At 37.7% G+C, this 26,940-nt stretch overlaps 2 protein-coding genes and 1 long non-coding RNA gene across 5 annotated transcripts; 2 read left to right on the forward strand and 1 right to left on the reverse strand.

Moving 5' to 3' along the window:
• Nucleotides 1-4,461: 4,461 nt before the first annotated feature.
• LOC115693256 (CBL-interacting serine/threonine-protein kinase 23) lies at nt 4,462-9,899 on the forward strand. 2 transcript variants are annotated; one of them, XM_056319638.1, is made up of 12 exons: nt 4,462-4,622; nt 4,770-5,102; nt 6,819-6,881; nt 7,038-7,109; nt 7,184-7,291; nt 7,399-7,479; nt 7,808-7,861; nt 7,946-8,071; nt 8,732-8,821; nt 8,979-9,098; nt 9,198-9,323; nt 9,750-9,899. In XM_056319638.1, exons 2-12 carry the CDS (start codon nt 4,923-4,925, stop codon nt 9,870-9,872), a joined length of 1,143 nt encoding a protein of 380 aa, XP_056175613.1. In that variant the 5' UTR covers nt 4,462-4,622; nt 4,770-4,922; the 3' UTR covers nt 9,873-9,899. The 2 variants fall into 2 exon arrangements, with proteins under 2 accessions (XP_056175613.1, XP_056175612.1); XM_056319637.1 differs by having other exon boundaries at nt 4,463-4,622; nt 9,195-9,323.
• A 548-nt stretch (nt 9,900-10,447) lies between these two features.
• Nucleotides 10,448-12,261, forward strand: LOC130140392 (uncharacterized). The gene is made up of 4 exons (XR_008818404.1): nt 10,448-10,497; nt 10,603-10,677; nt 11,380-11,458; nt 11,904-12,261. It is a non-coding gene; the product is annotated as an uncharacterized LOC130140392 (long non-coding RNA).
• A 1,895-nt stretch (nt 12,262-14,156) lies between these two features.
• Nucleotides 14,157-17,064, reverse strand: LOC115693255 (uncharacterized). 2 transcript variants are annotated; one of them, XM_030620234.2, is made up of 7 exons: nt 16,496-17,064; nt 15,710-16,266; nt 15,543-15,604; nt 15,326-15,379; nt 14,936-15,022; nt 14,656-14,832; nt 14,157-14,559 (listed from the first exon to the last, which is right to left on the reverse strand). In XM_030620234.2, the coding sequence occupies exons 1-7, from the start codon at nt 17,005-17,007 to the stop codon at nt 14,515-14,517; spliced, it is 1,494 nt and encodes a 497-aa protein (XP_030476094.2). In that variant the 5' UTR covers nt 17,008-17,064; the 3' UTR covers nt 14,157-14,514. The 2 variants fall into 2 exon arrangements, with proteins under 2 accessions (XP_030476094.2, XP_030476093.2); XM_030620233.2 differs by having other exon boundaries at nt 14,936-15,025; nt 16,496-17,063.
• Nucleotides 17,065-26,940: the final 9,876 nt, after the last annotated feature.

Genomic DNA, 26,940 nt, shown 5'->3' on the forward strand with positions numbered 1-26,940 from the left:
CTAGGTGTTGACTTTGGGCTGCCTCAACGAGACTTCAAAGGGTTTGAAGTGAAAAGAATACACCCAATACAGGGAATGGGCAGCTTTCCTTGAATGGAGGATGCCATTATAAGAATTTGCGAAACATCGTGATATCACTTTTCTTTTACTCTTCCTACCATAGTCGTGTAAATTATTTCCAACACTGACAAAAGATCTTGTAAAATTGCCTAAATAATAGTATATGTCATGGCAGTCTAATCTTTTCAATAGATTTGTGAATCTTGACTCTGCATATAATCTTTTCAAGAGAAAAATATAAGGAAAACCTCTACATTATAAATAGTAAACTTAAAGACTATTTCAACCTCAAATCTTTCCTTTTGACCAAAAAACAAAATCTCAAATCTTTCCCCAAAAGTTTTATTGTAACCACGTATATTATTAGGTAAGTCATGATCTAACATCAGCTGAAAGGGCTAATAACAATCCGAATATTTGAAAGTCTAGTCTTTTTAAAATTTGAGTTTAAATCTTTCTCAGAATATTTAATTTTTTCGCAGTAGACTTAACCTTTAAAATTTCTTTTGTTAAATATTTTTTTCTTCGAATTTTCTCCCGTTAGCGTCTAGAAAGATGGAGATTATCATAAAAGCGCCATGAGGGTATATAATAGTTTTTGCTCTCTTTTAACTAATTTTTTGGCACGCACTGGGGGAGCCTGGATAGGAGATTTATGTGGCGGTTTTTATTAGGAAAAAAGTGGACATGTAATTCAAGGGTTGGGGCATGTGCTCTGTGAAAGTTGGAGATTTGTCAGGTGACTATTCATATGATCGAATATTCATCAATAAAATCAAAATTTCTCTTTAAATTTTCTTATATTACGACAAAGGCATTGCGATAATCTGTGGGGTGGACACCAAATTTTAAAGTTAGTTCTACACACGATATGTTCTAACGCACGCATTGGGCGCGTTTCCAATTACTGAAGAGATAACATTATAAATTTAAATTGCTAAATTTATTACATATTATCATTCTAAATATTAGAGGAGAACCATTGCATGTAGGTGGAGAGAAAGGGTAACTGTCAATATAGAATAATTTGGATGAATATGTAGACATTGATAGATAAAAACAAAGTGTTATTCGAGGACAGTTCATCTCATATGCCAAAACTCATGTTGATATGAAAACTATCATTAAATTAAATGTCTCAACTTTGCACTTTGTTTTTTTTAGTTCTCCAATTAAAAAAAAACGGTTGCAATTATTTTGATGACGAGAAAGCCCACCTTAAATAGATAAGTCTCAAACTCTATAAAATGATTCCATTAAACTCATGATCATGAGCCAGTACCAATCTCCCCCCACCCCAAAAAAAAGAAAAAAAAACCGCATGAGCCAGTGAAATGTCTCGACTAAACTCATTGATCAAGTAAACGCAAGCCTAATCTTAAGCTTGTGTGGGTGCTTTTTTATGTACAAAATTGACCTCTTGTGATGTGCCTAATCCACACAAAAAAAATCGGATTTTTAACCACTATAAGCTAATTCGATGAGGTTAATTTTCAAGTTAAACGAGTTTATCGGACTTGATTAGAGTTGTTTTCTAGTACAAACACGACCATTACGTAGTTCGTTTTTCAATTTACGTTATTCTTCAACAACTGTTAGTCCCTGTAAAACATGTATTGAAAAACAGAGCCAGCCTACAATTATCGGATGAATATCATAGATGATAGATCTATTGACATATAAAAAATTCTAGAAATGACTACTTCGACCAAGAAAGTGTCATCATGACATACATCAATCGTGGACTTAATAAATAAATATAAAAACTGGGAATTTACCAAGAAAAACTCAAAGTGCTCGTTCGAACATGACAAATGGCTCACTACCACCCGTGAAAAGGAGGAAAACCTACAAATATCTACCAAGAAGACAGAACGTACCGAACATATGAGGGGACCGGTTGTCAGTAGAAATTGGATTTTGGGGTTTTTATAATTTGAAACATTATTAAAGTTTGTCCTGACATTGGAGAGATCAATAGAAATTCAATTTTAGAAGATGCCAAAAAAAAAAATGCAAAGTGAAAGAGCGGATGGGAGGAGTATTGGCATATTTGTTGATTTAGGTGTTTCTTGTCGTAAATATTCCTCCATTTCTCGAATTTAGTTTTTTTGTTAAGTAATACACGATCCTTTTTCGGGGAAAATTGTTCAAAAAGTTATAAACCTATTGTACAACGGTCAATTCAGTCGTAAACATTTCAATTGTGCCAATTTAGTCTAAATTTTTTGATGATTTACCAATGTAGTCTTAAACCTTAATTTAGTATTAGATCTTTTGATAATTTGCCAATTTAGTTTTAAACTTTTTAACGATTTGTCAATATAATCCTTCCGGCCAAATATCCAAATAATAGGTTTAGGACTAAATATGCAAATCATTAAAATGTTTAAGACTAAATTGGCACGATGAAAGGTTTAAGAGTAAATTTACATAATTAAAAAGTTTAGGACTGAATTGACTGCCACAAAATAAATTTAAGGCTTTTTGGACAATTATCCATTCCTTCTCGTTCATTCCTACCTCTTCTACATTGGCGAAAACATTGCACTGAGCGTTTTTTGTTCCCAATATCTATTTCCATTCCTTTATATTCGAAAGTTACCAAGTACCACAATGAACAGGAACGAGGTCTAATTCCCATTCCACTCTTCTAATTCCCTGTGAACAAACAGGCCTTAGGGGCTTTTAATAGAGAGCATATGAGAAGCTTCCATTGCAAGTTCAGCAAGCTCACGAGAAGTTACAACAGTTTTTACATCATCAGATGCTTTGTCATCATCACTGATACATTACTTGAGGAAGAATTGAAAATGTAGAGCTGAATACAGGAAGTTGAGGAACTCCAAAGAAGCTTTTTATAGACAAAAGAAGAGCCTTTTATCTTAGACTGGGGGATCAAAACACTGCTTTCTTTAATTAGAAGGTTGAAATTAGAACTTCAAAAAAACTCTGTTAGGGTTCTTTAGACTGAGGATGGAAGGCAAATCGAAAGCCACAAACTCATCGGTGAGGAGGCAGTGAACTACTACCGAAAGTTGCTTGGGTCCTCTCAGTCCCGTCCTTCGAATACTGGTTACGTGCTAAAGGGATCTATTGCAATTCAGGTTAAATGCAGGCCAAGCTTTTTCTCTCCTTGAACTTGTTACTCCATTAGAAGTTAAGGCTGTGCTTCGGAGTATGTATGGAGATAAATCTCCAGGTCCAGATAATTTACCCATAGATTGTTCACCAATGCTTTCTTGTTGTTTCTTGTGCACTCGAAGCTTTCACCAACATTTGATCTTGTCCCAACTATTCTTGGGGTGTCTCCTCTAGGTTTTGCTAACATTTGGACGGAACTACAGGGATTTTCTTGTAATTGTGGTGGGAAAGTTAGTTCAGGACCCGCATATGACAGCGAAGTTAAAATCACGCGGACCAAGATTGAATAGTGGTCCATACTTTAGAGACCACTCTTACAATTACCCCCGGTAATTTTTCACTTATTCCACTTCAGTCTTGCGTCTTGATATCTTACTTTTGAGATGCGCGCGTGAGTTATGTTAAAAAAGTCCCACTTCGAAAAATTAGCGTGATGTGAAACCATTAATTTATCGGCTTAAGTTTTTAATTGAAAATAGGTTTCATTACATATGTTTCTGGGCTAGAACTTATGTTCTCTCTTGGTGATTTCTAGTGTAGGGGCTTTTGCTCTGCACTCCCCAACACTTATTCAATATTTCCCATCTATATTTTCGTCAACGATAAAAATATTTTTCATTCATTCATTTTTATAAATGATATAAGCGATTATTTTTATAAAAATATTTTTCAAATCATTTATTTTCAGCGAAATAAGCAGAACCTTAAAATCACGATTGAAGATTAGATTTTTAGGGCCCAAATCTCTCTCTCTTAAAAAAAAGGAAAAAAAGGTTTAAGACGTGGACCAAAATTGATTAGGAACATTTGCAGGAAATTCCGATTATTGCCCCCTTAATATTTCCGCTCTGCATCGATCTCAAAGCCGCGTGTTAATCTCGAATTCCTAGTTAATAATTTCCGTCCGTATCGAGACCAAAACCTCGAAATTGCGACCCGAGATTAGTCTAAGGATCAAATTTACGACGACCAAAAAAAAAAAAAAAAGACTATGAGGACCAAAATGGAAGAGGGGGCAACAGTACATGGCCACTTTTGTAAATTCCCCAAAATTGAAAAGGATTAACAAATTGAGATTTTAAGGAAAGAATCATGTACACTTTCCTCGTATAAGCATTCTCATCCTATGAAACATTATAAAAATGTGCAATTATTGCCTCAAGCGTGTATCACATCGCCTACCGAAGTCTCCTCGCGTGGCTTCCTCCATTTTGAAACGTTCCTTCCTTCTCCACGAAGAATTCCCCTTCCAGATCTTCCTTTCGACCCCCCACCCGCCCACGGAGAATTCTTTTAGCTCATGTCGAATCTTTGATCGATCCGATCGATCCATCGGTCACCCGTCACCGCGTTTTCGTCCTCCCCCCGTCGGCGGCAGAGCCCGCTTGTTCACCTGGGTGGTTTCTCATGGTCTTTAGGTAAGGATTCTTGGGATTTTCTTGGGATTCGTGGGATTCTCTTTTCTGGGTCCGGGTTGGTGTTCTTGGATACGTTTCGGGTGATTCTTTGTCGACCCTTTTTGATGGGTCCCTTCCTTTTGCTTTGAATCTTGGCGTCGAACGTAGCAAGAGGAGGGAAAGAAAGGTGGCGAAGACGCAGGTATGGCAACCGTGCAAAAAGAAGAGATCTTGATCCGCCTGCTGAAGCTCGAGCTTGAATTGTGATTCTTGAGAGAGAAGGTGAAGGGAGAGCTTGGAGGAGAGAGGGGAGGAGGGAAGATGTCGTCACGAGCGAGCAGTAGCGGGAGGACGCGCGTGGGGAAGTACGAGCTTGGGAGGACCCTGGGAGAGGGGACTTTTGCGAAGGTGAAGTTCGCGAGGAACATCGAGACGGGGGACAATGTGGCCATCAAGATCCTGGATAAAGAGAAGGTTTTGAAGCACAAGATGATTGGTCAGGTATGGTGAAAGTTTGATTACGTTCTTGTGGAATGAGATTATCATGCGTCGGCTTCGGTTTGAGCGTTATAGAACCCAAGTGTGCAGTAATTACTTGATTGCGGTACGATGGTATGGGGAGACTGTCGTGGCTCGATGTGATTAGTCGGGAGTTTGAAGAGAGACCCCAACACGCAACGTAAAAGCTAAAAAAAGAACAAGAAAAAAAATATCACGCGGATATTGTCTGACTTTTTGGTTGGTTGGTCGAGGGGAGATAGGGTGGAAATGGGATGCGCGGCTCACTGCATTCTTGTCGAAGCATATTACGTTGTTTAACTTTTGAGGTAGTCTTGCGAGATGGACCCTTTAAAATGGAGATCATTTGAATGGATGAGGGAATGCTATTCGTGATTTGAAAGTTCGATACTTTACTTTTTTCAGTATACCCTCATATCCTGATAGTGGCTGTTGTTTCATCCCATTATATAGGTGTGCTGAAGAAAGAAAACCAGGTAATAGATGTACTGAACATTCTGAGTTGAACCATTCTAGTATTCTTCAAACAGGTAGAGGCAGGATAGCTCAATTGAAAGAAGAAAATTACATCTGAAATCATTGACGGCAGGCTAATTTTTCCTGCCATTCTTGACTAATGAGAAAGAAATAGATAATGTACCAACAAGAATCTTATTATATTTGATGAGGAGACATGGCTGATATTGTCAATTATACGGGCAATCCTTCAGGAATGTTTTTGCATCCTATGGTATTTCGTACTATCACACTGTTCTGTTGGCTTTCTCTCCTCGAAAGTGTTCTCACGGGGCACATTCTTTGTTGGATTTCCAAATCCATAAACATACAATTACGTATGAGTATATCATGTGTAGACCCTCGGAAAATGCTAGATTTTCACTGCCATTCTGCCTCTTTGTAGTTATTGTCATTAGTGTTGGTGGTAACTAACTATCTCAACAAGTAATTTTTCTTTCCTTTGCTCTGTGGCTGTGAATTTTAACATCTCAAACTGGCCGATTATCTTACCTATTACTGTTAGTTCTGGCGAAATGACTTGTCAAGATTCATTGTTCAACGATGATACATACCCATCGTGTCAAGGTATATATAGTTTGATTACCGAATCCCGAAATTTGGAATAGAGAAAAGAGTCGGTATTGTAAACTGAGAAACTTGCTTTTATCTGGAAATGGATCGAGGAAGCAAATTTTTCCTGGCTTACTCTAGCCTATTGATTTAATTTATTGCCTTTTTATTTAATATTTCTGATAATTCACTTGATCATTCATAATCATTCATTTGTTGCAACGGTTTTTATTACAGGATAGGATGATGGACTCTCTCTCTGTAATCTCATACATGATTTGCACAGTCACTTCTGCAAAATTAAAAATCATGAATCAAATTGTCACTTAATCTTATTCAGGAAGATTCAGTGCTGTTTTCTGTACTAATCTGGCTTCTCCGCAACCAGAAGAAGCTAGTTAGCCATTGCTATGTCTTTGTTGAATGTAATAAATAAGTATTACGGTTTGTGTGTCTACTAAAGATACTACTACTATATATCCTTCAATATCTTCATATTTTTACATATTGGTATTACATTGTTTGTGATGCGGTTTTTCTCTTCTTCCAGTCAGAAGATTATGTTGTTTGAATTTGTGTAGCATTGTCTTACTGATGTTTTCCTTCTTCTGATGTTATTTTTATTTTCAGATTAAACGAGAAATTTCAACAATGAAATTGATCAGGCACCCAAATGTCATCCGCATGTTTGAGGTTGGACACTAGATACTTTTTCCCATGTTTCTTTCGATCATCATGACCTCATGATTACAATTTTTACGGTTTTTTGCCCATAACGTAATATGTATGTTTATTTAAGGTTCTTACGTTTTCATGACAGAGTGATTGATGTACTTTAAACTGCTGTAGGTGATGGCTAGCAAGACGAAAATATACATTGTGTTGGAGCTAGTAACTGGTGGCGAGTTATTTGACAAAATTGTGAGGCAATAGTTGCAATTTCCTGTTTCCTTTCAGTTACAATTGGGTCTCTGACCTATCTTTTATTGAGCCAGGCAAGTAGAGGTAGGTTGAAAGAAGATGAAGCAAGAAAATATTTTCAGCAGCTCATCAATGCTGTGGATTACTGTCATAGCAGAGGTGTCTTCCACAGGGATCTGAAGGTGACATTTCTCTTCCAATATGTTGATTGTAAGCATGTACCTTGTTCACAAAAATTCTACATTAAGTACTCAGTTTTTTATTGATTAACTTGGTTTGAAAATCACAGCCTGAAAATTTGCTGTTGGATGCTAGTGGAACTCTTAAAGTTTCAGATTTTGGACTGAGTGCCCTACCTCAGCAAGTTCGGGTAAGCATTGGTTCATCACTCCAGTTTTGTATTCATTCAAAAGCAAAGATGCTTGAAAGGTGGCATATTGTGCGCTATTATTATCTTATCGGAGGTTTGAACGGCGGTGCCATTCATAGGATCTTTGTTTTTGTTTGCGCAGCACTAAAGAATTATTATTGGTTGAGAGCTGCTCATATTAGGATCTTCGGCAGTGATATGAAACCAACACTTGTCATTTGCTTTTGTGTTTTACCAACTCTTTTTGGCATTTATAGCTGTATACCATCAGGCATACTTTAAGTCACAAGACAAGTTCTGAACTCTGTTCCTTCTCTGTGTTCCTTAGGATGATGGACTACTTCATACTACTTGTGGAACACCAAATTATGTTGCTCCTGAGGTATTGCAAGATTTTCTGCTAATTTAAATTACAATTCTTGTTTGCCATTAGGCATTCACTTCAGTATCCCCTCCTCAATTCCAGGTTATTAACAACAAGGGCTACGATGGGGCAAAGGCAGACCTGTGGTCATGCGGCGTGATTCTTTTTGTCCTTATGGCTGGCTTTTTGCCCTTTGAAGAATCCAATCTCATGGCATTGTACAAAAAGGTTGGTGCTTCCATTTATTCTACATTTATTGTCTAGTGTAAGCAATACAACCATCCCACCAGTCAATTAAACATTAGATCCACATCACATTACAGTGACATGCCTGCGGTATGAGATAAAATTGCAGCATACACACTCATAGAATTGAGGTTCTGATTAAATGCATGAATAAAAGATTCTCCTCTGTTAACTGTTCAGTTAATATCAAGACCAGGAATTTAAACTATTAAGTCAGTTGGGGTGAGAGATAGAGCTATATAATCCGAAATTTAATCAGTGTTGTGGTTATTCCATATGGATAGTCATAGGAACATGGTCGCTTCACATTTTATAGTTTAATTTTAAAAGCAAAACCTTAAATAACTACGCAAAGAACTGTAAAGTTTATTTCTTCCCAAAAACGAATCAACAAACTGATAAAATCTCAAAGGATCAAAAAGATATTATACAAGTACATGTATAGCTGTTATCAGATCCAAGAAGTGAGAGCTTCATTTGCATCAGCAGGTTGCCTGTTGGCTTGTCATTTGCTGGCTTAGGAAGGTTTTATTCACCAGGATCACTGCATCTTTGTGCTTTATTTTCTCCATGATTTTCTGTTTTGCTTGTATTGCATCTGTCACAAGTGAAGTTGACTGTATAAGATTTCTGTCATTGCAGATTTTCAAGGCCGACTTCACTTGTCCTTCGTGGTTCTCCTCAAGTGCAAAGAAGCTAATTAAAAGAATTCTGGATCCTAATCCATTGACTGTATGTGCATTTCTTGTACTCTTTTTCTTTACCTGATAATTTTTGGAATTTGGTAGGTTTTCTCTTGTACTTTGAGAAAGGATAGGAAGGTCCTATTTTAGAGAGTTCCTTGCTCATGTTTCATTTGCTTTACCATCACCATAATGGCATGGAACAGCGGATTACAATTGCGGAGGTCATTGAGAATGACTGGTTCAAGAAAGGATATAAACCTCCAGTTTTTGAACAAGCCAACGTGTGCCTCGATGATGTGAATGCAATCTTCAATGAATCTGCTGTAAGATTCTTTCCTTCAGTTCTCAACATTCTGCCTTGATGTTCTGTTTGTCTTGTGGCATCATAATATGACTCGAACTTGATGTGTTCTTGGCAGCAGGACCCACAAAACCTCGTAGTGGAAAGGCGTGAAGAAGGGCCGATGGCCCCTGTCACCATGAATGCCTTTGAACTCATCTCTACATCGCAGGGTCTCAACCTTAGCACACTTTTTGAAAAGCAAATGGTATGTTCGCCCATAACAAGATGACAGTGATAATTGGAACATTTTCCTTATGTTTGATGAACAAACATGAATCTCTTCCTCTGAGACCTTCAATTGCATTTGCATCATGAAATTAATTTGGACAATGAAATTGATAAGGACTCTGTTACTGCACTAAATGAAGACTAGGAGTACTTCAGGGTCATTCTCCGTTAGGTTTATCACTAATTTTGATGGGTACTCTCATACTCAGTGCAGTAGATTTTGCCATTGTACAGATTCCAAGCCCCTTGAGTTGCTCAAGCAAAACATTTAGAATGATGTCTCCATTCTTTTTCCAACTTGCATTCCTCTTTATTGTGCATTTAACCTTGTTTTTCCATCAATGAAATTTGAAATTAGATCAATCGGTGAGAAATTTGACAGCTGATGTACCCTGAATTCTAGGGACTTGTCAAACGTGAAACGAGATTCACATCAAAATGTCCAGCTAACGAGATAATTGCGAAGATTGAAGAAACTGCTATGCCATTAGGTTTTGACGTGAAGAAGAATAACTTCAAGGTATAAGATGACCTCTCTCTCTCTCTCTCTCTCACAAACAACCCCCCCCCCCCCCCCCTTCTCGTTGTTTTTCTCTTTCTCTCTTATCACCCCCACTTTATGAGCATTTAGCTGGAGTCATCTTTATTTAGCACAGCAATGACCCGTATCAGTTTTCTGTTAACATAATTCCTGCATTGACCATGTTTTTGATGTTCATAGTCCTCTTCTCTACATTATCAGCTGAAGGAAAATATTGAAGAACCATGTAGAATATGAAGGACCCTAAGGCTGCATTTGGTCGACTGGATAAAAGCCAGGATAGATATGTTTATCCTATCCGTGTTTTGTGTCCAGATAGGATAAGGTCGGATATAGACCGGATAAAAATCCGAGGGGGGATAGATCGGATAGGATTTCTAATGCCTATTTTCCAAACCTACGCTCCACTCCGTCATCTTCATCCCCACACCTTGTGCGTTTCACCAAAAAATTTCTGGCTTTTTTCCTTGCGGACCGTGAATAGCAAAAAAAAAAAAATTAGCTATGACTTTAAACGTAGTCCACCAAACGCAGCCTAAAGGCTTAACCTATGCTCGGTTTCTGTGGATGAAGCGCTGGACGGAAAGGTCATTTAGCTGTTGCAACAGAGGTAAGCTATTGTTTCTTTTATTCGGTGTAATGGTGCTCGCAAACAATTCTATTCTAAAGTAAAATACTTATTCATAACAAGTGATAGTTAAGCTCTTCTTTTCAGATTTTTGAGGTGGCCCCTTCACTATACATGGTTGAACTGCGGAAGTCTGGTGGAGATACACTGGAGTTTCACAAGGTATAAATTTCAATCTGAACGTTGATCTTTAGGTTAATACATTATTTGAACTCTTTAATCCGTATGCTCTCTATTGATTATTGTGCAAATTACTCTTTCAAATGGACGTGGCATTTCTTACACGGATTCATTTTGAAGACAAGCCTTAATTAATTTTCTAACTCGCGATTTTTTCTTTTTCCCGTCCTTTAGTTTCTTTTTTTTTTTTTTTTTGATTGAGTCTCTTGACAAACTTCATTTATGCAGTGTGGTCCTTCAACACACACCAATGGCACTAAGTTGGTCTAGCACATTATTATGACATCTTTGTACACAGATAACTTAAATGGAAAATCACAAAATCCATCCTCAACTGTGCTCCCTAGATGAAATACTCTCCTCATATTTTCAGACCACCCACACATTGTATCTCCCCCAACTGAAAATACTCCAATGCAAAAGGTGAGGATGGTAATTGTAGGTTTCGAAATATGAGAAGGGTATTTGGTATGAGGAGTATAGTTGAGGAAGATATTTGTAATTCTCAATAGCTTGAAAGAGAAAAGGGAGAGATACATTTCCCGAACAAGTTCCTGGAATGCAGAGTTTTGTTTGTATCATTGTCATGTTTTATTTGATTGATTTATAAAAAATCGATTTTTGCACTTTTCTGTCAATTTAATTCGGGCCCAACCTTATGCACCACGAACCCATTTTCTGCAGTTTTACAAGAACCTTTCAACTGGGCTGAAGGATATTGTCTGGAAAACAGATGAAGCAATCCAGGAAGAAACTCTCAGTGGTAAGAATGCTGCAGACGTTGGATATAAAATTCTTTCCCGTATTTGGTTACATGATGTTGGATCTTAATTTGCCATAAGCAGATGGACGGTTTCAGCACTTTGTTTCTGTCACATAATCATCCTCTAGTTGCATCTTAGACAAGGTTGCAAATCGCGACATTGTGCGATCATTTGGGTAGCCTTTTATTCATGCTTTCCTACTAGATAAATTAAGTTGAACGCGAATCAAATGTTTATGTTCATAACACCATTCGCGCACACATGGACTCACTTTAATTATTCACAAATTATTCACGCACCAAATGTGAGTGGATTTTTGGTAATTGTTTGAACTGCGACATCATTAAACCCCGCTCTTCGGCCGATTGGAGACACTTTTTGATTAGTTATTGTTGAAGGCGTGTGACGAATTGACTCCTCTTTCGTATGGTTTGTCCATTACAGGTATCGTGGATGCTAGATCTTGATGGCTGTTTACCTCACATACTTGAAATGTCAGCGGACGAACGAATTGTCTTACATTTTGTTCTTTATTTCTCTATACTGGATTGAAAACTCGGTAAATATCATAGATCGGACTATTCTTGCTTTTTCATGTGGAATTCTGTGAATCATAGTAATATTGGATTTGAAACTTTCTCTCTTTACTTGCATGCCGTGCATTCCGCCGTTGAGTCGGGCTGTTATTTCATTGAGCAATTCGTTAGTTACTTGGTTGTTTAGATAGTGGCCTTTTGGTTCACCTTCAGGCTTTGTTGTTTCCTTCCTGAAATGAATAAAAGATGGGTATGTACTTTATGTATTCTTTAGCTTGTGTTTTCAACCCGAAATTAAAAAAGAAACCGAGTGAAATTGAAAAAAAAAAGGCAACTCATCCGTTGTTAGACGACGAGGGACCAGCGAGCCCTCGATGTTGCGAGGTGAGGCCCCAAAAGCCCTCGCCGTCGGCGGGGGGCCGGCATGACCTATCTCTCTCTCTCTTAGGATGCGTTTTTAGTGTACAAGGAATCAAATCGAAAGTTCGTTAACTCGTTTGCATGAGGCGCTGAAGATCTCATTGATCATGCGTGAAATGCAGAGTATTCGAAAAAGAGAAAGAAACCGTTGTGTAGGGTGCCGAAAAACAACCATTTCGTTCCTATTTCCACTTTGTGCTAAGTCTTGCGTTGTGTACGAAATGTGAGTCTTAAAATTTTTAATTTGATTCAATCAAGTTGTTAACCTTCATCAAAAAATGGTATTAAGTCTAAAAACTATTATTTTTTTCGGTCGTGTAAATGATTGTCAAAAAGACTTGATCGTACTTTATGTGAAAGGCCTAGGACTTAATTAAATCGACCGAAATGTTTCAAACTTTGTTGCATTCCGCATGTAAGTTTTAAGACTTTTGGTGCAATGTTTTCATTACAAATTACACAAAAATCGGGAATATTGTCAAAAATGTCTTAAACTTGTTACACTTTTGCCAATTCAATTATAAACCTTTCAAATTTACCAATTGAGTTCTAAACATTTTCATGTTTTGCCAATTGAATCAATCCGGGCAATTTTAGCTAGAAATTGCTTACGTAGATACCGGTCATCCTACGTGACACTGCAGTGCTGATGTGGACAATTTTTTAAATAACATTTTAACATTTTTTCGAATTGGTTTTATCTTTTCTTTTATCTTTTTTTTTCTTTTTCTTATTCTTCTTCCAAGCCCGGTGAGGATCGCGACCCTCTCCTGTGACTGGCGATGAGTCGCCCGGCGACCCTCACCAGACTTGATAGAAAAAAAAAAAGGAAAAGAAAGAAAGAAGATTATAAAATTATAAAAAAAAAATTGTTTACGTTAGCACCAAACTTGTATTATTGTGACAAATTTACTCTCTATTAGTTTTCATTAAATTTTACCGTCAAGTTGTTGAGTAAAATTATATGTGGCAGTTGCCGGGTGTACCAACTTAGGGTTTTACCCTCCGTTGTCACAGGTATACCAGTTTGTGATTTTTCATGGTATTAATCCAATTTAACGGAAACTAATGGAGGGTAAATTTGTCAAAAAATATACCAATTTTGGATTTTTAGCTGTAAAAAAATTAGTATGTGGTATGTTTGTCATAGTTGTATCAATTTGGAGTTTTTTGTGGTCAAAAAATTAATTTGGGATAAATTTGTCACGAATGTACCAGTTTAGGGTTTTTCGTGATATTAACCCTTTTGATTATTACATTCGATAAAAGTGGAACAAAATCGAGGAGGAAAAAAGAGAAACAAAACCATCTAGAAAATAATAAGGCTAACAATAGTCCTACCAAAAAAGCTTAAGATGCTAGAATAGAGAGCCATCAATGTATATCAAGCGCATTTTAGCTAACAATATGCTTGATATACATTGTTGACTCATCACCCTAACAACTCGAGCTACTAGGTCGAGTATCTAATCGGCTTATAAAGATGTTTAAATGGGATTTTCCGAGCGATGTGGGACAAGATTAACAATTACCGTCGTAACGGCGTCGCTCTTGTTTTCATTCCTAATCTTATTTCCCCCTCATTTATGGAGCCAACGGTTAAAGATCTAGGCAGAATCAATCCCAATTGAGAAATTCATGACACATTAGAAAAATTTTACCATGAGAAAATTGTCTTTCTGTTAGACTTTATATAGAAGTTAGACTTTGCATATGAGCTGAAAAGAAAAGAAAAGAAAAGAAAAGCCAACACCATACACTATCAATTTCTGAAATGCTGTCTGAATAATGTGCACATTACATAAGCCAAAGCGGAAACTCACATCATATACGCAAATCAACAGTCAGTTTTCATCTCCTTTTCTTGCTATTGACAAAACAGAAGGCAGATTGGAACATGTCAAGATGCACCAAGCACAAACTGAGAAACTATAGTACAAAAATTTTCCGAGCGATATTCAGGTGTGATTCGAGCGCACGGTGAAATACCGTATAGGAATACCCATGGCGATCGTTCGAACTCGATCTCTTAGCCGAATTTTTGAGATCCGTCGCTCTCCGAGCAACGAAGAAGGTTCGGGTCTCGCCCATCTTTGCACTTAGCTAAAGAGGGCATTCTGAGAGATGAACACACCCCAAGCTTCCTGAAAGTCATAGCAGCAATCGCTGAGCGTCACTTACCGACGCCGACATCGAACACGCTCGTGGTTAAGTCGAGAAGAACAGATTTTTCATTTTACCTGGAGGATCGAGAAGGCCTTCTGGGCGATGTACTTTTGCCGATCCGTCGCCCCTTTCTGCTGGAGCTTGTCAGGGTGGAGACACAGCCTCGCTCTCTGGTAAGCCTTCTTCACTTGAGAGCTCTCCATGAGACTCATCAAGGGCACCGAGCTCCAACTGCTGTTCGGCCAGAGGATCTGAAACCGGCCACGCCCCCGCGAGCCTCGATGTGAGCAAATACTAAATGCTCAAAAAAACTGCGAGATGGGTTCGGGGAAAGAAAGAGAGAGAGCTAAGTACCTGATGTAGTGTCGAGAGGAGTAGCCGGATGTTTGTTTCTTTGCCGACCGACCATGCCCGTAAGTTTTGATCCAACAGCTCCATTTCCTTCTACACAACACGAGCCGTCAGCACCTATCATCTATCAAACTGCGAGCAAAGCTCGAAGTTCACCTTTACTCGTACAAAAGCTAGTGACAAGGTCATCGAAAGACATTTTGCCAGGGATTCTCAGATCCATCGAATTCAGAGCAAGTGTTTTCGGTCGATACTCTTCCTCAGGCCAAAGGACTGATGGTCGCGCAGAACACAGTCGATTTCTTTCGAACGCATTGTATGCCATCTCATTAATTTGAAGTTTCTTGTACAGTATAGTTTAAATGCAATGGACATAGATAAGGAATAGCTTACGTCTTTGTCTGATCGCGTGCCGCCGTCTTCTCCCGTCTGCTCATCTTGTTCTTCCTGACAAATACAGAAACGCGAGGCCTCATAAGAATTCGGACCGACGCAATTTACTCGTAGCCGATCTCATTTCCTATTTCTAATCATGTTGGGAAAACAATGTCACTTAGATAAGTGCATATCTGCTGCATCAGTACTGATTGATTTGCTTAAAATTGTTTACCTCTGAACATTGCATCTTGCTATGTCTGCTTGTGTCAAGAAATTCACAAGCTTTTGACATCTCTTCAGAATGCCAGACAATAAAGAGATCGATCGTCAGCCTCGCATCGCTGAAATAATTAGCCAAATTGGCCCGAGTGCTGCTCGAGCTAATATTAGTAACCGTACCTTCGGTTTCGGGAGAGTCCTGCTTCCCGAGCTCCGTCTCGCTCCATCCGTCTTTCCCGTCGCCCGGCGCTTGAAACTTCTCCTTGGCCCACGCAATCGCCTCGTCGATCCCCAATGCATCGCCGGAGCCATCTCGGCGATTCGAAGTACCGATCTCAATGACAAAAGAACCCGATATCTCATCTTCCTCATGGTCCTCTATCTCTCGTTCCCGGACCACGTGAACCCGATCTCGGATGCTGAGGTTGTTGCCCTCAGGATCTTGACAGAGCGAAGAGATCACGGATGACGGGGAGTTGATCTCCATGTCATCGTCCTCGACCGATATCTTCATTCGCCGGCGCGAGCTCGGTTCTTCGGTAACGGATTCCGGCGACGGAACGGGCCGCGCAAAGCCATTGTACGAGCTTCTCGAGTTCGATTTGTGTTCTTGTTCGGTAAGTCGCTCATCAGGCCATGAAGGCGGGCTGTAGGTAAATGCTGGAATTCCATGCTTCTTTAGATCATTGCCGGGAGCAGTTGCGATTGAATTCCATCGGCACGGCACGTTGATCGGCCTGTCAATATCGATCAACACGAAATTTTGATATAACTTTCGCCTACGTTGCATTTCTTGATGATTACTATTCCTGTTCAATCTGATCTCAACTTAGAACAACTTTAACATATAAACGATTTGATTTGTAATCTAAACTCACTTCAATTGAAAAACCAGAAAAACGGAGATCTCTCTTTAGTCGCAGCTGTTTCACCTGGAAACAGAACCAGTAAAAGTGCAGTATCTACCTGAGCTTCGAAGCGAAAGATGACAGTCCGACGTCGTCCCTGATCACTGGCCGGAGAGGGCTCAGCTCCTCCGAGCTCAGCGCCGACGACGAATTCGACTTCGACTTCGACCCCGACATCACCTTCGACCCCGGCCTCGACCGCTCCCTCGACCTCCGGTCCCTATCCGACCCGAACACATCCCCGTAGAACACCTCCGCCGCCGCCGCCGCCTGGATCCTGAACGCCGGCAGGCTCCGGCCGGACTTCTTCGCCGGGGAGGCGAACTCCGGCGGCCGGAACACCTCGTCGTAGAAGCTGGAGACGGGATCGGCGGGCGCGAAGTCGCCGGAGAACTTGCGGAGGAGGACGGTGCGCGGCGGGCCGCCGAAGACGTCGGAGAAGTCGTCGGGGTTGAGGGTCTCGGGGGGCGGCGCCCTCCCCGTGAGGTCCGGCGGCGGGGGAGCCCTGGCGGTGGGCCGCGGCGGAGAACGGACGTGCATTCCCATGCGCATCCGCCAAGACTCGTCCATATCTGCTTACCAACAAGAGAGAGGGAGGAGCAAAGTGAGGCTTCGTATAGATATTGAGTGGGAGCAAAAGGCACTTTTTTTTGCATGTACAAAAGAACTTTGTCCAACTTTTGAGACCAAAAAAGAATAAAGGAGAAAAGTATTGGGCATGTTTTATGAACTTTATTATATGAAATTGGGATTTTACCATTTTATTTGTTGGCTAATAATCATCACATAAAAATTTAGTGATATGAGCAACAAAAAAAATGAAATGGATGGTATGAATGTATTGTTGTTCTTATAATGATATTTGTGAAATTTGATTTGACCATTTGAAAAAATAAATTTTTTTTGATCTTGTTTGCTTGATAAGTTGGCTATTGAGGTCCTTTGATTGAGGGGGTTTGAGTGGAGCTCCATTCATGTGCTTGATGTACTTTTAGTGCTTTATTTTCTTCTTTCTATTTTGTTAGCAAAAGGCAAACTTATCCTCTAGGAAGAAGCTGTATTTTTTTTTTAACCTATAAATTAATTTTAAAGTTGCATTTTTTTCTCGAAAAATGAATGATTTAAAAATAAAAAAATGAAAATGAATGAACGAAAATATTTTTATTGTCCACGAAAATATTTAGACATTGTTGATAAGAAAATATTTTTCATTGACTAATTATCTTGAGCGATACTAGCCATCATCTCGGAGGAATATATTTTTGCAAATCATTCATTTTTTGAAAAAACAAATAAAGCCCAACAAAACAAAAACTTGGAATGATCATATGAATGTATTATTGGTCTTATAATGATATTTATGAAATTTGATTTATTAGCTGACCATTTGAAAAAATAAATTTTTTTGATATTGTTTGCTTGATAAGTCGGCTATTGATGTCCATTGATTGAGGGGTTTTGAGTGGGGCTCCATTCATGTGCTTGATGTACTTTTAATGCTTTATTTTCTTCTTTCTATTTTGTTAGCAAAAGGCAAACTTATCCTCTAGGAAGAAGCCGTATTTTTTTTTTAATCTATAAATTAATTTTAAGGTTAGGTTTGTTTCTCGAAAAATAAATAATTTAAAAATAAAAAAATACAAATGAATGAATGAAAATATTTTTATTATCCACAAAAATATTTAGACATAAATTATTATTGATAAGAAAATATTTTTCATTGACTAATTATCTCGACCGATACTAGCCATCATCTCTGAGGAATATGTTTTGCAAATCATTCATTTTTCGCGAAACAAATAAAGCCCAACGAAACAAAAACTTGGAACGTTAGAATATCAACCTTTCGGTCCTTCTCCTTTTATTGATAAAGGGTCGGGAAAGAGCGATCAGCACTTACGACCCTTTCAGACATCATCACAAAACCCCACATCCATTACAGGAAAATCCAGCTTGAGTCATAGTTATTCGCACCACTTGCGACTCGAACGCTCAAGAGTAGCAAGCCCGTCACCATCGCTCCACCGAAATGCTAGAAAAATAAAATAAAGTCTCTCCACACCAGATATGGAGCGAGCCGTTTTCAAAAGTCTTTTCGTCACATAAACGAAGCTCGTGATCTCGTAAAAGATGAGTGACTTTTTTTTTTGGCCGAATTTTCTATCCTCGTTCGGAATCATATTAATAAAATTTTTATCGCACTTTGACTGTGAAATGATGTGGGGAAATGAATGATGGGATGGGTATCGTGTGACGATATGATCATGACTGTTGGTACCACGCTTTGCTAACCTGGAAAGGTGTGTGATTCGTTGGATGGTGGGGGCCAAAGCCTCCCTCCTCGATGAAGTATGATGATCCTAACAACACATCACTAATAAGTCGGGACATTTTTTTATCTTTATTTTTATTTTTCCCCCTTTAATTATCTTGAACTTTAATTTATTCTGCATTTTTCTTGTGTTTTTTCTCCCTCCTTATATTTTATTATGCATTTAGGTGATATTGCCGAGACTAAGAACCACATTTTCATCTATCGACTTAGATTAGCCTATCTCGTGATCCGACCCAAGAAAGAGAATCGAATTTGAAATCTCATGCTTTTTGATGCGTATGGCTCGTCGGTCATCTCGACTGATCAATTCTTGAGTTCATTTTTTTTTTCGGATGTTTTTAGTACGGTCTTACTCCAATTCTCAATCGATGTGACCATGATTAGCTTATCTTGTACGTTACCCCTTTCGGCAAAGAAAAGACATTGAAAGGGGAAGAGCAACGGACCAAAAATTATATCAATGGCATCAAATCAAGAGGCATGTCTCTACATTTTGGGAGAAATTACAATGTAGTCACGCGCAAGCATCATCACGCTGTATATTTTCATTAAGGATCACTTGTGTCGCGTAAATTTTTGTCAATTACCATTTTTTGTATAATCTCATTTCTCCGGTTCTCATCTTACCCCTACAATGATAACGCCAGATAAATTAAGCAAAAATATATATGGATTTATCTAAAAAATAATTGCACCACTCTACACGAGTGTGTGAGAATTAGTTCATTTTAAATCGACGAACAAATGAGTAGGATTTTCTTCTATGTTTTTTTTTCACTAAAGTACCTTGGTTTGAACTTGAATCATTGAACTCCTTTCAACTTTGCACCGGAGAAAATAAACTAGTGAAAACCTAGTACAAATTTGAATTTCAATCATTCAATGTATTGACCTTTTATTTATTTATTTACTTTAGCAATTGAGGCACTCTGACTGAAATATGGCAGATTTTTCAACGAAATTTAAACGCGACAATTACGCGACAATCACCCAATTGTTCAAAAAATCGGTCATGTGTCCATCAAATCGGCAGGTTTCAATCAAAGTATATCAATTGCAAAAAAGAAAATGAAAATTTAGTGTCTTTGATGATTGAAATCAGGTCGGTGATGCGATTGCAAGTTCCACAACTTAGTGACCACAGGTGGACTTTACCCAATGTTTGTCATATTTGTCTTGTATGCTTATCTAACATATCTTTAACACTCACTATTAGATAGGGAAAAATAATGGTATTAGTCTTACTTTCATTTCAATCACTATCTTAGAACTGGCACATGTAACGCTTATCTATACATAACTTTTTTTTCTATAAAGACTAGCACATGAGAACATGTTTTGCCTATGAAAAAAATAGAATATTAGGCTCCGTTTGTTTCGCGAAAAATATGATATTTTTGAAAAATATTTTTTAAAAAAATAACAATATTTTCTAGTATTTGATAGAGACCTAAAAATGAATTGAAAAATATTTTCCATCATTTGGTCAGAAAAAATTTGACTTTTTCTAACATACATACACTATTTAGGGTCCACCGAATAAAGGATGAGACACTCATTTATAATGCCAAAAGTATCCCTACTTTTCTCATTATGGTGAAAGCGTGTTAGGAACAATATCGACACTTGTGAAAAGTGACACGAAAGTCGCCTATTGACTTAATAATATGGGTATAGATACTAAGATTAGTGACCATGGTGGACTTTACCCTATGTTTGTCATATTAGTCCTGTATGGTATTAGTCAGTTAATTTAGTCTAAGGTATCTTTTACATTCAATAATGAAGGGGAAAATACCGGTTCCCTTAATTCCATCAATTTCAAGTGGACAGAAATGCCACGTGACTCTTTATTTATTATATATTTTTCAAACATATATGTCACGCAGATTTTCCATCTACTAAAATCTAACGAAACTAATGAAAGGACCAAAGTGGATAAAAACGATAAACTTTACATATTTGAATGCACGGGATGAAACTTTTAGGACTTGGGTGTATTATCGTGACAAGTTTCCGGACTCCTGCTACAATTATTCTTAATATTTCATTATTATTACTATTATTATCTCAATTATTATTAGCACGAAAGAAATGGATTCCGCTGGTACAATCCAAGCTGGGAGATGGACAAAAAGTGGTAGAGGCAGGTGAGGGCAAGGATGACTGATACCTCACAAGGAGACAATGCATGCCACAGCTTGACCGTGCTGAGGTCCCTTTACTTTACACACCTCACTCCCTTCTGCTTTGCACAAACACAAAGAGAGATTTGTCCCCAATTAAGGATTTTGATTATTTCCTAATTAGGAGTTTAAGGATGTATTGTAATGCAAGAGGGATCATGCCAAGAAACGGGTCAATCCGGCTTTAAGACGACCAAATTCCTAGGAAAAGCTCGAAGCTTTTCGGTTCTTGTCGTGTGGTCCACAGCACAAGCGGAGGACAAGTATTGAACAGTGAATCTAGGTTTACAGCTTTACATGGTGGAGGAAGAGACATCATCATGGAGGAGATCATTATTGCATCAACTTGGGTCGTAAGTTAGCAATCGTGGCTGGTAACATCTATTTTGTGATAATCCCCCGGTTATATTATGATTATCTTTTGTGTAACTAATGAATTGTACATGCATAGATATATGCACGAGTGATTTGATTACAAAGGAATGGGATTAATTAGTTTATGTTCGTGTAATTGCCATTATTACAAATTATCATCTTTTGTGCTATGACCGTTGCTTGTGTCTAATTTTGTAAGAAGAAATTGTCGAATCGGTCCTGAATCTATTATGTAGATGTCAATTCGTTCTCGAACTTTCCGATTTTGCCAAGTTGGTCCTACACATTTACGCAAAATTCCAATGTAATCCTTCCAGCCAATTCTCATCTAAAATCGCTAATGTTAGAACAGCCGACGATGATTAGATTTCTACGTTAGCGGTTTCCAGAGAAGATTGGTCGGGAATGCTACATTCGAATCTCGCGCAAAGATGCAGGATCAATTTGGTAAAATTGAAAAAATAATGACTGAATTGGTATCCGTATAATAGGTTTAACACTAAATAAGTAATTTTGCTTATTTTGTGACATGTATACTTTACTTGTTCTTTTACGCATTTATTTAATTATATATATTTTGAGAGGGCGAGAGAGAGAGGGAGATTCTTTTGTTCAAGTTAGTGGTTGAGAATGTCTTTCAAGTACTCATGCAATGGAAGAGGACTTTTATGTCTTATTGTAAATGGAGTTGTGTATTTGGGATGCTAGCACCAAGAAAGATACATGCACTAAGAAAGAGTTGTGTCCTTGTGCATGAAGTACAACTATTATAACCGATGCACCACAACAATCCCCACCGAATAAACCTCGAAAATTATTATCGGGTGAACTCATATTATAGAAACGATGTAATGGGTAGAGTCGATCACGATATTAATATTATCTAAAAATTTATATTTTTATAGGGAGACACAGCGAGTCATCGTAGTACTAGAAATTATTCATTGAACACTATACATGTACTAAATTGTAGCTAGACCGTCGGATTGATGGGATCCGCATGAAACCCACTATTTTTAATGACAGATTCATTTAAGTGCACCAATGTGAGAACTTCTCATATTAGTTCTAAACTTATTGTATGGGTGCTAATTTAGTCCTCAATTTTTTAATTGTAAATTTAGTCATAAACCTTTGTACAAAATTTTAATGTAGTCATTCCGTTAATTTTCGCCGAAAATCACTATCTCATTACCGGTCGTCCTAAGTGGTACAACACTACGTCGGCAATTCCCGATAAAATATGGCTGGAAGAACTATATTGGAACTTTGCGCAAAGGCTTAGGACTTAATTGGAAAAACTGAAAAGTTTAAGACTTAATTGACATTTGTACAATAGGTTTATGGCTAATTGGAACTAACTTCCCCGTTTATGTTGAGCTTAAGGGCGCGTTTGGTAACGTTTCTGTTTCTGGGAACAATTTCTTTTCAAAAATAGTTTTTTCTATTTCTATTTCCTGGATGAGTTTTTCAGCAAAAGAATGCGTTTGGTAACTGCACAAAATTTCTAATCCTGGAATAGAAAAAGAACAGAAATGCGTTTGGTGCAACAAAAAAAATTTCTATTCCCAATTTTTTGCATTCAAATCTATATCTTTTATTTAACTATAAGTATAAGTTAGTGAAAAAAAACCAATAAGCATAGTTTATTGGTTTGTCTAATCCTTTTTAGGGGTTTAAAACCCCTTTTAATCCCTAAACTAAGGAATCTTTAAAAATACCACTTGGGCACCAAAAAAAATTTAAATTTCACTCAAAGTGGGTGGCCACAGGTATTCCAAGCCATTTTGTGATTTTTTTTTTATTTTTTTGAGGTAAAATTTATTAAAATTTTTTACTTTCCCTAAATCTATTTCTTTTTATTTTCTAGAAATTTTATGAAATTTTTTTAAATTTTTTCAATTTCGGAATTTCGCAAATTTTTTGGGTTTTCTGAGTTTTTCTTATTTTTATGGATTTTCAGAGAATTTTTCTGATTTTTATGAATTTTTGGAATTTTCTAATTTTTTTAGGGATTTTTCTGAAATTTTTCTAATTTTTATGAATTTTCGGAATTTTTTAATCTATTCTAAGCCATTTTGTGAATTTTTATTTTTGATTTTTTTGGGAAAAAGTTTATTAAAATTTTTTACTTTCCCAAAATCTGTCTCTTTTTATTTTCCTGAAACTTTTTTATGAATTTTTTTAAATTTTTTCAGTTTCAGAATTTTGCAATTTTTTATGGGTTTTCTGAGTTTTCCTGATTTTTATGGATTTTCTAAGAATTTTTGGAATTTTTTAATTTTTTATGAATTTTTTTATTATTATTCCCCCCGGGAATGGACCGGATGGGTGCTTTGAGACGGTTTACAGACGACGAAGGATGGAGGAGGAGCCGAGGCCGCGGCTTGAGGACCGGACCTTTCTATTTCTTTTTTTGTTTCGGGGAACAAAGAAGTAGAAAAAATCTACTTCTTATTTCTGTTCCATATCTATTTCTTGGCCATTTTTCTATTCCAGGAAACAGAAAAATAAAATGCGTTACCAAACAGATTTCTGTTCTTTTTTTGTTCCAGGGAACAAAAGAACAGAAAAATAGAAAAGTAGAAACGTTACCAAACGCGCCCTAAACTACTCATTTTATATGTCTTAAACTCAAGACCAAGCCTCTCCATCGTCTTCTTCAACATTCAACCATGGGGAGGGTTTGAGCTAGTCTCACCCTCCCCTCCCTCTCTTGTTGATTCTGTTCAAGTTTTCTTGTTCTTTTCTTCTTTTTTTCTTCTCTTCCGATCTAGATCTAAAAGCTTTATTCTCCCGGTTTAGTTCTAGGTTTGAGAGTTTGAACTTTCCCGATCTAGCTAGATTTATGAGCTATCCTTTCCTGATTTAGATCTGAAAGTTTAATAATATTTTAGGGAATTCAATACCCCTATGCTCTATCCATATACATATCCTCGGCCTTTAGTTCAATGGTGATTGTAGGAGCTCTAGTATCTCATTGAATTACGAAGATTTGCTCCTCTAAATGTTAAATCTGTGTTTGTTCAACCTATTTTGATTATCTCCATACGACGATGGTGTAGAAAAAGCCGAACCTAAACACACACCACGAATTGGCAACGTCGTAGTTACTGACGATAATACAATATCTAGTTATTGGCTGCTGACTATTTTGCTTGACAAATTGGTTATTATAGAACGAGTGTGTGTTTAACCCTATTAGTGCTCTACTGATCCTCCTTATTTTCTAAATTTGGCTTTGTGTCGTAGTATTTTGGACTTAGCTATACTATAAAAGATCTTTGCACTTCTCATGTATCATTTTGAGCAATGAATACTATTTTTTTGAAAAAAAAAATTCAAGACCAAGCTAACATTTTTTTTAGCTCCCACCATTTCTTGAATGCCCGCATCTGACACTACATTCTTAGCTCGTTTGGTGCAAATATCGATGCCCGATTGACCGTGCGAATTTCTATGCCTCAAAGCATTTTCGTCTTGAGACTCGAAGTGACATTCTACGATCGCACAAGACACTGGAACACTTCATCCCCGAATCGGTAGCAATTGCGGATTAAACCTCCATAAATTTAGGTAAGATTCCATTCGTTTCACGAAAAATAACTTTTAAAAAAACGTTTTTTGAATTTTTCGGTGTCCAGTTCACGAAAAATAAATTAGTCAAGGAAAATATTTTCCACCAATGTAGAAAACACTTTCAAAAGTGAGAAAAATGTTTTTTACTTTTCACAAAGCGAAAAATATTTTCCATATCTTCTTTCACCTTATTTTCTTTCACCGAACATATTTTACTTTTATTTTTATTTTTCTTTTTTAAAAAAACTAAAATTTAATTATTTTTATTTTTTTTCTTTTCTTTTATTTTTTTTTCCTTTTCTTTCTTTTTCGTTTTCTCCTTTCTTGGCCAATCACTGGCCACAAGCGAGGCTCAGCCTCGCCGGCCTCAAGCGTGGCCGAGCCTAGCCTCACCTTGCCAAATCTAGCGAGGCCAAACCTGGCCAGATCCGGCGAGGCAAGGCGAGACGAGACCTCACTCGCCCAAGCCTGGCAAGTTTGAGCAAGGCCAAGCTTGGCCAAATCCGGCGAGGTGAGGCCTCGCTCGCCAAGGAAAACGAGCTCAAGTGAGGCCAAGCATCATCGAATCCGACAAGGTGCATCGTCGGATATGGCAAGGCCTTACTCAAGGCCGACAAGGCTTGAGCTCATGGGCCTTGGGCGAGCGAGGCCAAGCCTCACTTGTGGCCGGTCGCCGCGGTCGGGGACCGGCTGATGAAGAAAAAAATAGATAAAAAGAAAAGAAAAGAAATATTAAAAATTATCAAAAAATTCAAAATTCAAAATTCAAAAGTAAAAATAATTACAAATTCTATTTTTTTTAAAATAAAATTAAAAATTAAAAAAATTAAAAGGAGTGCAATGAGGATATTCCATACTGAACGATGGAAAAATTAAAAGGAGTGCAATGAGGATATTCCATACCGAATTAAAAAATTGAATTACGAAGATTTGCTCCTCCAAATGTTAAATCTGTGTTTGTTCAACCTATTTTGGTTGTCTCCATACGACGATGATGTAGAGGAAGCCGAACCTAGACGCGCACCACGAACTGGCAACGTCGTAGTTACTAACGATAATACAATATCTAGTTATCGATCGTTGATTATTTTGCTTGACAGATCTATTATTATAGAACGAGTGTGTGTTTAATCCTGTTAGTGCTCTACTGATCCTCCTTGTTTTCTAAATTTGGCTTTGTGTTGTAGTATTTTGGACTTAGCTCTGCTATAGAAGTCTATGCACTTTTCATGTATTATTTTGAGCAATGAATACTATTTTTTTAAATAAAAAAAACTCAAGACCAAGCTAACATTTTTTTAGTTCCCACCATTTCCTTGAATGCCCGCATCTGATAGTGCATTCTTAGCTCGTTTGGTGTGAATATTGACGCCCGATTGATCGTACGAATCTCTATGCCTCAAAGCATTTTCGTCTTGAGACTTGAAGTGACATTCTACAATCGCACAAGACATTTGAACACTTCATCCCCGAAATCGGTAGCAATTGCCGATTAAACCTCCATAAATTTATGTAAGACTCCATTCGTTTTACGGAAAATAACTTCTAGAAAAACGTTTTCCAAATTTTCCGACGTCCGATTCACGAAAAATAAACCAGTCAAGGTAAACATTTTCCACCAATGTAGAAAACACCTTCAAAAGTGAGGAAAATGTTTTTTACTTTTCACAAAGCGAAAAATATTTTCCATATCTTCTTTCACCTCATTTTCTTTCACTGAACATATTTTACTTTTATTTTTATTTTTCTTTTCTTTTTTAAAAAACTAAATTTTAATTATTTTTATTTTTATTCCTTTTCTTTCTTTTTCATTTTCTCCTTCCTTGGCCACAAGCGAGGCTCAGCCTCCCTGGCCTCGAGCGTGGTCGAGCCTAGCCTCACCTCGCCAGATCTAGCAAGGTCAAGCCTGGCTAGATCCGGCGAGGCAAGGCGAGACCTCACTCGCCCAAGCCCGGCGAGCTTGAGCAAGGCCGAGCTTGGCCAAATTCGTCGAGGCGTGGCCTCGCTCGCCCTAGACCAATGAGCTCA

Source organism: Syzygium oleosum, unplaced genomic scaffold (assembly GCF_021117445.2).
Source record: "Syzygium oleosum isolate NSW1041296 unplaced genomic scaffold, Sole_v2.1 Sole_v2.18, whole genome shotgun sequence".
Taxonomy (NCBI): domain Eukaryota; kingdom Viridiplantae; phylum Streptophyta; class Magnoliopsida; order Myrtales; family Myrtaceae; genus Syzygium; species Syzygium oleosum.